We start from the raw sequence: 11,300 nt of genomic DNA, 5'->3' as shown, positions 1-11,300 counted from the left end.
AAAATTTCACAGATTTAGATGTAATGAATGAAATGAATTTAGAACTTAGACTTTAATATCTAGCTAATCCATCATTAAGTATGAATGCAGGACTAAAGGTGTTCATGCATACATGTACTGGATATTTTCTGTTTGTCCACCCAGAACCATGCACCCTGCATCACTGTGCTCTGTGCCTGGATCAAAGGGCTCCCTTGCTGCTAGGCTGTGTCTGGGGAATGGAGACCATTTGCAGATTAGAGGGAGCTAGGGGTCAGGTCAGTGCATTAGTGCCCATGGCACCCACCACGAGGAGTAGCATGGGCTGGCTCATCATGTCTCCATCCACAGTCACAGCTCCAATAGGTAGCCCCTTACACACAGATCTTTCACTGTCTCTCTCCCTCAGTTTCTTCCTTTTCTCCTCCTGCTCTTTTTCGTCTTCCTCCTGTTCATCTTCCTCCATCTTCTTGGCTCCACTTCAGGCCTAGGGATGGGAACTGTGCCTTGCTATAATGAACAGCTGATACTGCACTAACCCTTCTGCTTTTCTGTACCCTGCTCACTCCTTTGTAAATCGTCCCTTTATTAATTATACCTCAAATTACTCCGTTTGAATGTGCCATCTGTCTCCAGACAACACTCCAGATAATAAACATAGCCTCAAGAGGTTTGCTATACAAACATACTTTAGGAAATGCTTTTGAAGGAAAATGTTGGGGCTTTTCTTAAATATATGGGGGATAAAGATGAGTACATAGTCTATTTTTAATTTCAGCAACCTATTTTTAATTTCTCAGAGTTTCATTAACCCGTTTTTCCCCATTTTGTAGCATGCTTTATGTTTTTATAAAAACAGTTTTCTTAAATTTCCTTGAGAATAGTACTAATTAAATTTATTTCTCAGCCCTCTTTTATTATCTTGAATTATTTCGTTATTCTAGACTCAGTTTTCTATCTCTATCATAGTCTTATTCCTTCATTTTGTAGGATGTTCTAAAATGTCTAACAAGCCTTTAAGAAGGCAGAAATGATTGTTTCCTTTTCTGTGCAGAAGCTTTTTATCTTGATGAGGTCCCAATAGTTCATTTTTGCTTTTATTTCCCTTGCTTCCGGAGACGTGTCAGGTAAGAAGTTGCTGCAGCCAAGGTCAAAGAGGTTGCTGCCTGTTTTATCCTCTAGGATCTTTATCCTCTTTTCCTGTCTCACATTTAGGTATTTAGGTCTTTCATCCATTTTCAATTTGTTTTTGTCTATGGTGTAGGAATGTTCCAGTTTCATTCTTCTATATGTCGCTCCAGTTTTCCCAGCACCATTTTCTGAAAAGATTCTTTTTTCCATTGGATACTCTTTCCTGCTTTGTTGAAGATGAATTGGCCATACAGCTGTGGGTCCATTTCTGGGATTTCTATTCTATTCCATTGATCTATGTGTCTGTTTTTGTGCCAATACCATACTATCTTGATGATTACAGCTTTGTAATCCATCTTAAAGTCTGGAATTGTGATGCCTCCGGTTTTGGTTTTCTTTTGTAACCTCTGTCTCCCTCTCTCTCTGCACCTCCCCTACTCAGATACACACACTCTCTCTCTCTCTCAAAAATAAATAAACATTAAAAAAAAAAGAAACCTGTGGAGTTGGACCTATATTTCATTTACTCCTGTCTTCTCAGGATTCTAAAGATATAAATTGGAGCATTTTTATGTCATTTTATCTCATTTCTTTCTGATTTCTTCTTTCATAGATGGATCATAATCTCAGTTCTAGGAAACAAAACTTTGAGTGAACAAGAAAACATAGGGCCTGAGATATAAGCCAGTAAATTTATGTATGGTTTTAAAATATACAGATTCGGGGCGCCTGGGTGGCTCAGTCGGTTAAGCGACCGACTTCAGCTCAGGTCATGATCTCCATGAGTTCGAGCCTCGCGTCAGGCGCTGTGCTGATAGCTCAGAGCCTGGAGCCTGCTTCAGATTCTGTGTCTCCCTCTCTCTCTGACCCTCCCTCGTTCATGCTCTGTCTCTCTCTGTCTCAAAAATAAATAAACATTCAAAAAATTAAAAAATATATATATATATATATACAGATTCACCTGATTTTATGACTTTCCCCTATTCTCTCATTTGCCAACCAACCCTCTTTAGCCTTATCTGGTTCAGAGTAAAAAGGATTTTTCTCCTTCTCCTTCTTCTTTCTTTTTTCTTTTTTTTTTTTTTTTTTTTTTTTTTAGGATTTTCTTGATCCTGACATGAAAACAGGGTGTCTAGGTTTTACACATAGTAGGAACTCCAAATATATTGTTGAATATTGTTGAATGAGAACAACATCTAAAAAGTGCAGCCAATCTACACTTTTTCATGAGTTGGGTCTGGTTTTGTTTCAACATTTCAAGAGCTCCTGCATGGCCCATAAAACCTACAGCTACTCCATTTGAAATGTAGTTGAACTGCTTTTTGACTCTCTGCTCATAGCAATTAACTTCTCAAGATTGTATTTAAGAGCCTGCTAGTCTGAAAGATAATGGAATTAAATGGCTCCAGGTTGATTTGGTAGCTATAAAGCAGAAAATCATGTTAAGGCTACTTTGATGAACTGAGAATGTAAAAACAACTCTTTATGGAGTGATGAAGAAAGGAATTGTATTTTTACAGACCATATGTGGAATGGAGACGGTCAGGTTGAGTATTAGAAGAAAATTCTTGAATGTGTGATTTTCACATTTTATACCATAACTTCACCTGACACACATGGCAATAAACATGGCAATAAATAAAATATATGTATGTATAAAGTCACATAACCACGACCAGAATCAAGATATAGAACATTTCCATCATCCAAAGATGTCTCTCATGCCCTCTACATTCAGTTGCCTAAATTTAGCTAGCCTCTAGTACCACTTGCCTGTTTGCTATTCCTAGAGTTTTGTCTTTTCTGCAACTCAGGTAAATTAAGTCATAGAGTATATAGTCTTTTCTGTTTTGCTTCTCTTACTTAGCATAATACTTTTGAAATGGATCCTTGTTGCATGTATCAGTAGTTAATTCCTTTTATTGCAGAGTCATATTCAATTAGATAGCCTCAACACAATTTGCTTATTTATTCATTGGTTGCTAAATGTTTGGGTTATTTGCAATTTTTGGTTATTTTGAATTAAGCTACTATGAACATTCATGTATAGGTCTTTTCTTTTTTCTTTTCTTTTCTTTTCTTTCTTTCTTTCTTTCTTTCTTCTTCTTCTTTTTTTTTTTTTTTTTTTTGAAGTTTATTTTATCAATTCTTTGTTTTAGGCTTCCTGCTTTGCTTTCAGTGCCCTGTCCACAAAATCTTTGCCTTGCCTAATCCAGACTACAAAGATTTTATTCTGAGTTTTATTCTAGAAGTTTTATAGAATATTCTTATTCTTATTCTTATATTTAAGAATATGATGCATTTTGGGGCGCCTGGGTGGCGCAGTCAGTAAAGCGTCCGACTTCAGCCAGGTCACGATCTCGCGGTCCGTGAGTTCGAGCCCCACGTCGGGCTCTGGGCTGATGGCTCAGAGCCTGGAGCCTGTTTCCGATTCTGTGTCTCCCTCTCTCTCTGCCCCTCCCCCGTTCGTGCTCTGTCTCTCTCTATCCCAAAAATAAATAAACGTTGAAAAAAAAAAAAGAATATGATGCATTTTAAGTTAATTTTTGTATGTAGTATAAGGCCTAAGTTCCCATTTTTGGTATATGGACATCCAATTGTTTCAGAACCATTTGTTTGAAAGATTTTCCTGTACCCATTGAATTATGTTACCACTTTTGTGAAAATAAGTTGACCATATACTTGTGCATCTATTTCGGGTAACTATTCTTTTGCAGTGCCAGTGCCACACTCTTTTGATTATTATAATTTTGATTTTTATAATTTTTGATTATTGCAATTTATAATAGGTCTGCGGATAAGGTAGTATAAGCCCTGCAACTTGGTTCTTCTTTTTGAAATGTTTTTGGACTTGGGGCATGTGGATGGCTCAGTCAGTTGAGCTCCTGACTTTGGCTCAGGTCATGATCTTACAGTCTGTGAGTTTGAGCCCTGCATTGGGCTCTGTGCTGACAGCTCAGAACCTGGAGCCTGCTTCAGATTCTGTGTCCCCCCCCCCCCGCCCCCGCTCTCTCTCTGCCCCTCTCCCACTAGCTCTGTCTCTCTCTCAAAAATAAATAAAAACATTAAATTTTTTAAAACATTTTCAGGCTTAGAAATTAGTCAAACGAGTATGCAAAATGCTGATGTCCTGATCCATAAGAAACTAAGAAAAGAGAGATTTTTTGTTTTGTTTTGGTTTTAGTTTTTCTTGTTGTGTTTTGTTTGTAGAGTAGAAGAAAAGACACAGCTCTTTTTGACATAATGATCCCTAATGAAATAAAAGGCTTAGAAGTCTAAGCAGTGATGCATACCTTTTCACTGATTTCATAGACATTTTACCCAAATGCTAATGAATGGTCTTAATGACTAGCCTTCTGTACCCCTCCACAACCCTCCCTTCTGAATCCAAAGAGACTTTGTCAATTCTCACTTCAAGCACAAATTCAGGGGAAATCAGATGGAATAAAATAAGTGACAGCCTAGGGCAAAGAAAAAAAAAAGGGGAGAAAGCAGATGCCTGGGTGGAGGACAAAAGGCCTAAGAGACTCAGGGGGCAGGGAAGTCAGAGGAAACCAGAAGAAAGCTCAGAACCAGGGCTCCTTTTGCAAATCCAAGGTGAACTCTGTATGGGCTCATAAGCTGTGTTACACTATTGTCAGCGCTCAGTGTCCAGACTGGAGCTTCTTTGACTAATTATAATAGTTTCCCAATAATGGATTGAACCAGTTTTCTCTTCCAAACTCTTATAACAGAATAAAAAGATTACATGTTTAAAGGACCAAAAACAAAACTGCTCTATTTTTTATTTCTGAAATGGCATGAATGCAATGTGAGGGGTAAAAAATCTTTCACAGGTGTCTGGACATTTTACAGTAATTATTTAAATTGTTTAATATCTATATGTTTTTATTTTTTATTTTTTTAAGGTTTACTTATTTATTTGGAGAGACAGAGAGAGCAGGGGAGGGGCAGAGAGAGAGAGAGAGAGGGAGAGAGAGAATCCTAAGCAGGCTCCAGCGCAAAGCCTGACCCAGAGCTAGAACTCACAAACTGAGATATCATGACCTGAGCCAAAACCAGGAGTTGGATGCTTAACAGATTGAGCCACCCAGGTGCAGCCAGATGTTTTTTGATCAATCTCTGCAATGTTTAGGAATTTTAAAAATCTCTAACCTTAATAATTAAATGGTCAGTAATAGTGTTGATTGATCCCATCTTCAGTAAGTTATATTTGGAACATATGTACATCAAATTTAGGAAGAGTCATATGGATATCTGCTGATTAAATAAGGATAACCAAAATCAGTGAATATGATTCATTTTTAATGGTTTAATGATTTAATGATAATTACTGTTTTGCTACAAGATAGCTAGTCATAACAGGAGAATGGCACACACACATAATCCATAGTAAGTCCATTTCAACACAAACCAAATCATCAGTAGTCTTCTCTTGACTTTGTTAATTTTCTGTATCATATTGCCATTTTTTCTTAATACCACACACTGTTTCAGTTGTGTTGCTGTATCCATTTTATCCTGACACACCTAAAAAGTTAAATGTCTACATTTTGAAAGATCCGAATAGCCTGAGTTCTCTGGTTCCCAAACCTTCAAGCTTTACAAGTGAAATAATACCCTGATAATTCTTGAGCTTCTCTTCCTTTCTCTATTTCCTGGCAGAAAGAATAAGTGCTAAAAAACTGGAGGCAAAAGAAACACTTTAGCCAAGAGGCTGTGAATGGACTTTGGGAATCACAGTTGTTAAAGGGGAAGTGACAGGGCACTGGGATGTGGTCACTGGTTCCATGATATTTGAGGGTAAGAAGAGAAGACTGGAAAGAAGCGAGGTTATGATTAATGGAGATTGAGGTAAGATAAGGAATATGAGTGGGGAACGCCACTCTTCCTAGCCTTGCTCTCTCGGGAGTCAGTCTTGGGCACAGTAAAATCATGGGCTTGGAGTTCATGCTCTCATCTGCTAACTACATCTAAAAGTCCTTTAATATAACAACCAGTCATTCATCCCACTACTAAAGTAAGGGATTTAAAAATATAAATATTTGAGATAGACTAGCTTACATATATTACAGCCAGCCTGTAAATGAGGATCCCAGAAACATCCTTCTTTTGATTAGAGAAAACAGCTACAAAACAGGCATGGGTGGAAAGCTGGCAGGGTTGAGGGCAACTCTCAGGAAGCAAAAGGGAGCAGAAAGGGGAGGCCTGGAACATGGGGGCTGCGATGATGCTTCAGAACCTGAGGGTGCTGTACAGTAACAAAGGGCTTTCCTGCTCACATCTCGTTTTCTTCTGGCAGTGACCCTGTGAAGAAGAGGTACCTCACCAGTATACACAGGAAGAAAGAGAGGCTTAAAGAGGTTCAGTGGCTTGCCAGTCATCACAGCAGTGGTAGCTGGTAGGGCTAGAAGAAGCTTACACCCGGGCACCTGCCTCTGAATCACATTCATTGGTCATTTTGCGGCTTCGCCATCTTCTTTGACTTGATGATTATTGGACAGACCTCATTTGTAAGAGACTGTATTACCAAGCTTCAACAGCACTGAAAATTACATTACTGTGTTCAACCGTTAACTTACTCAAAAAAGAAGGCATAATTTTTAAGTTATTTCCTCAGCTCATTTAGCAATACATAGAAAGTCACATTACATTGACTGCATTAGAGGAAAAATTACCAGCCAAAAACATTTATTTCTATACAAGTTTTTTTTTAATAATCTACAAGGATAGTTTACTAATTTTTCAAAATTGTGTTTTCACGTATAATGTTATATTTTTATGAAGAAAATGATTTGTTTCCTTCTTTTCCTCATTCTGAGAATAAAAAAATGTCTTCCACCTTTGCTCAAAATAATTTTCTCTTCCAATTAAGCTACGAACAGTCCTAATTATGCAGACATTGTTATAATTAGCGGCCACCACCTAAAGCAGAATTTTCAGAAAGTTCAGAATTGAACAGGGCAAGATGTTATTTGATGTATTTTTTCTCCTCTGATTGTTCACACAATTTGACTTCAATGTTGCCATCACTGAATGCTTCTCCTTTTGTCTCCTCCACTGGGTTCTCTCTCTGGGAAAACACTGCTTTCTTCTGCATCATTGTAATTCCTGAATTTCCATGCCTTCGTGCTGGAGATAAGGTTTCTTTTACTATGCAATAACAAACTGCAGACAAAAAATTTTTTTTGAAGTTTTCATTCATAAATGCATAAACAATGGGATTACAGATGGAATTGGAAAATCCAATTATTTGCACGATAGCAAAAATCATCTTGATTGTGACATCATCATATTTCTTTTCAAAATTGCCTGAAATAAAAAGTAATAGTCTACAATGTATTATGTTTTCACGAGCATAAAATAAAATTTCTGTTTATCATATATCTTTACCAAACACTTACACTTGTACAAGTGGTTAAAGGTGTGAAAAATACTCAAGGCAATTTTGGGAAGAGCCATCTGATGTCTGAAGAAAAATGAGCTCTGTGATGAGTTCCCATTCTTAGAGAATCTTGGCTTACAAGCTTAGCCTGGTGCCCAGCACATATTAAGGAACTTACCGCATTTCGACTTGATTCCAAATGTCATGTAAACTGGAGGCAGCAGTTACCATTCAAACGTTCACTTGTGTTATAGAAATACAATCTGTATCTGAGAATCATGTTAAGTCTCAGATTATCACAGGTAATACACCGGGGGTCTGGCTGAAATCCTAGGTGTTATCAAATTCATATGGTTCAAGTCAGGATTCTAGATCTAAACAGAGAATGCTCATAGTCCGTCATACCTCCTCCATGTTTGACTGGTTTAGGGAGAACAGGGGACAGAGCATGAAAAAAGACTCTCAAAAATGTTTCTGTCCCTTCTGCGATTATTAAAGGTTTGTTCAAAATTGTACATAATTAACCCACCATGTAATGATCTGGTAATCTTGAAAATACGAGAGAAACCCATTAAATGTTTGATATTTGATTACCCAAGGGAATAGCAACAAAATTTTCAACGATTCATGGTCTAGTCTAGCAAGAAATGAACTAGAACTTCTAACAAATGAGAATGAAAAGCACTCACTGTATTCAGTCATCATGTGCACGATGTGGAAAGGTGCCCAGCATAGAGCAAAGAGAGCCACCACTGTCACCATCATAATGACAGCTCGCTTCTTCTTCCTGGACCCACAAGGACACATCGCATTAGTTAACTTCTCCTTGGCAAATTTGTCAAATTGATATCAAAGCTATTAAATAAAGTTTGAGCCTAAATCTCTCAACCATAACTTTTCAAATATTAATAAAGTTCATGATAGGTTAATTGTGGGCTGTTTATCATCTCTTCCCACTGCTATTGCCCTCATTCCCAAATCTCTCATCTTATAAACATCATTATGAAGGATGCTCATTATAGATCTAACACTCTGCTAGATGCTTGGCATGAGTCATGTCATTAATCTTCTCAGTAAGCCATTTGACAGATGCAGAAACTGAGGCACGGAGAAGGTTGAGTAACTTGCAAAGTCAGATGACTAATAAGGGATTTAAACTGTAAGGGCTAGTTTGGACGTAAAGTTAGGCAGCTAAGGTCAAGTATTTAAGCTCTTATTCATTTTTATGTTGAAGAACACTCTTCTGAGGAAGTGAAGTGGAGAGTGAAATCAGCAGTAAGTCCCAAAGAGCTGAAGATCCAGCCCTAGACACTGACAGGGAGGATTTCTTCATACAAACTGGACGCTAGAGGTCGCTGCACACTTGAAGAAATGATAGAATTTCATCTAACCATTAAACTTCTAAGATTTTTGTTTTTGTTTTTAATAGCTGTTCCATGTAGATTATAAAATAAATGATATGGAATACAAGTACTATATCAGTAAATTGTGTTTTAAAATTTTTATTAATGAATATAATCAGAAAAGAAAGCCCTTATTATGATAGTATAGATAATAATAAAGTAAATAGCATACTCTGGTCACCAAAGAATTTTCATACAGATTTCATGTATTTCAGCATCATCTGAGGATGGATATTTATTATGCTCCCTGTCACACATGAGGCAAGCGGAAGCCTTAGGCGTAAGGATACTTATCTGCACCATGTGACTGCCGAGTGGTAGAGAGGAGAACACCACAGCTCTTCCTAGCAAGTCATCTTGACATATAGATGAAAATTCAACAGTTTTCCAAATTGTCTAAATACCTGCTATTCCTAAAATCTCCAAAGTTGAACGTCAGCCCATTCTGTGAACATGAATTACAAATGGCACTTGGGCTAAAGTTCCCAAGAATTGGGAGAGCTCTAGCAACTTCCCCCTCAAGCACGACTAATTAAAAGTATTTTAAACGGAGGCGACTGCTTCATTAAACAGACCTGGCTATTTTTGACATTTCTTTTCCGTGAATAGTTCGAAACACTGAGCAGTCCCCCACTCTTTTCTTTATCCAAAGTTCATAACCGATTTTAGTGTACAGGATAAGCATCAGCATAAGAGGCAGGAGGAACAGGATGACAAGGATGAACGTGGTATAGATTTTCTGGTGCGCAGGGCTGGCCCACTCTTCCAGACAGCAGACATGCTCCTTTTCATACAGGAAGTCATACTTAATCTTTAACATAAAAACAAATCAGTTAGAGGAGGCAGAGTCAGCATCAACAGAACAGAAAACAGCCACGTACTGCTATAATGCTGCAGTTTTCAAACCCTCCTGTATTGACTGTGGATCCATATTGCAAATTAGATACGAGTTTGTTTTTTTTTTTTTGGGTTTTTTTTTTTTTTTTTTTGTATTGAAACAACAGTTTATTCTCTACAGTTTTAGTGGTCAGAAGTCCCAAAGCAAGGTGTCCTCAGAGCTCTACTTCCTTTGAGGCTCTAAAAGATATTTCATTCCTTGTTTCTTCCAGATTGTGGTGGACCTTGGCATATCTGGGTTTCCAGCTATATCACTGGAATATCTCTGCCTCCATCCTATCATGGCCTTGCCTTTGTGTGTCTCTTCAAAGAATAATTGTTACTGAGTTAGGATTCACCCAGATAACTTAGGGTGATTTCATCTCAATATTCTTAAGTTACTGCAAAGACTCCTTTTCTTTTTTTTTTTTTTTATATATGAAATTTATTGTCAAATTGGTTTCCATACAACACCCAGTGCTCATCCCAAAAGGTGCCCTCCTCAATACCCATCACCCACCCTCTCCTCCCTCCCACCACCCATCAACCCTCAGTTTGCTCTCAGTTCTCAACAGTCTCTTATGCTTTGGCTCTCTCCCACTCTAACCTCTTTTTTTTTTTTTTTTTTTTTTTTAATAGATACGAGTTTGATTGTTCCTTTGTTGTAAGGTGTCATTTTCTCCACATTTCTTACATTCTTAACAGTTCTATACTTTCTTTTCTATTTCAAATGGGATTGAGGTCAATAGGCTATTTTTTTTAATGTTTCTCAACTTTTTTTACACTGTGGTCAGAATTTTTTCAATTCGATGAAAGAGCTTTGACCAAATGCATACTGTCCAGATGAGGATTATTACTTTTCAGAGGAAGAATACACTACATCAATCAAGGTACATATGAAAAAAAGAAAACATCTTGTAATTGCACACCAGCTGGTTTAATGTTCCATTATTTTGCTTCCTCAATTGTTGAAGAGACAGATTTTGGCAAAGTATCAGCTATTTTTCAGTTCATAGTACTGAAAGCTTGCATTTTGTTACTGCTATTTCAGATTGCAGTGATCAGGTTGCTTGCAAAGATTTTAGAAAGACAGCTGATAGCTTTAAGATTTGAGATGAATAAGAAATTGGGATTCAAACTATTGTCTATCTACAAATATTCAGACTCAGCTATCAGCCTTTGAGGTAGATATTTTACAGAAATGCAATGTCTCTTTGTTAATACTATTTCTGACAGATGGTTGGGTTCAAAATATTATTAAAAACAATATTAATAACAGTAGCAAATGCTAAGAAGGGACAAACTAAGCAAAGTCATTTATCTGGATAATAAGAATAAAAGAAAATTTATCAAAACTATTGCCATTTTAGTCACTTCAGAGATTTCCAGATGAAGTATCCCTAGGTCCTAGACATATTTCTGCCTCCATTCCTGCAAATTTTATTGCCAATCTTTAGTCAATTGAATAGGGGGAAAAAGCTTTCTGGTATACTTATCAAAGGCAAGAAAATTCAAGTTCTGATCTA

At 37.3% G+C, this 11,300-nt stretch overlaps 1 protein-coding gene across 2 annotated transcripts in view; it reads right to left on the bottom strand.

Moving 5' to 3' along the window:
• Positions 1-6,882: 6,882 nt before the first annotated feature.
• QRFPR (pyroglutamylated RFamide peptide receptor) overlaps positions 6,883-11,300 on the bottom strand; it is a 45,886-nt gene continuing 41,468 nt past the window's right edge. For both annotated transcript variants that reach the window (XM_040474682.1, XM_040474688.1), the window contains exons 4-6: positions 9,474-9,709; positions 8,185-8,282; positions 6,883-7,422 (exon numbers count right to left, since the gene is read on the bottom strand). In XM_040474682.1, the coding sequence (XP_040330616.1) occupies positions 7,082-7,422; positions 8,185-8,282; positions 9,474-9,709 (675 nt within the window). In that variant the 3' untranslated portion in view covers positions 6,883-7,081. The remainder of the gene's footprint in view (positions 7,423-8,184; positions 8,283-9,473; positions 9,710-11,300) is intronic.

The sequence above is a fragment of the Herpailurus yagouaroundi genome, unplaced genomic scaffold, assembly GCF_014898765.1.
Source record: "Herpailurus yagouaroundi ecotype Mexico unplaced genomic scaffold, PumYag 28, whole genome shotgun sequence".
Lineage (NCBI taxonomy): Eukaryota > Metazoa > Chordata > Mammalia > Carnivora > Felidae > Herpailurus > Herpailurus yagouaroundi.
This window is presented reverse-complemented; position numbering and strand designations above follow the sequence as displayed.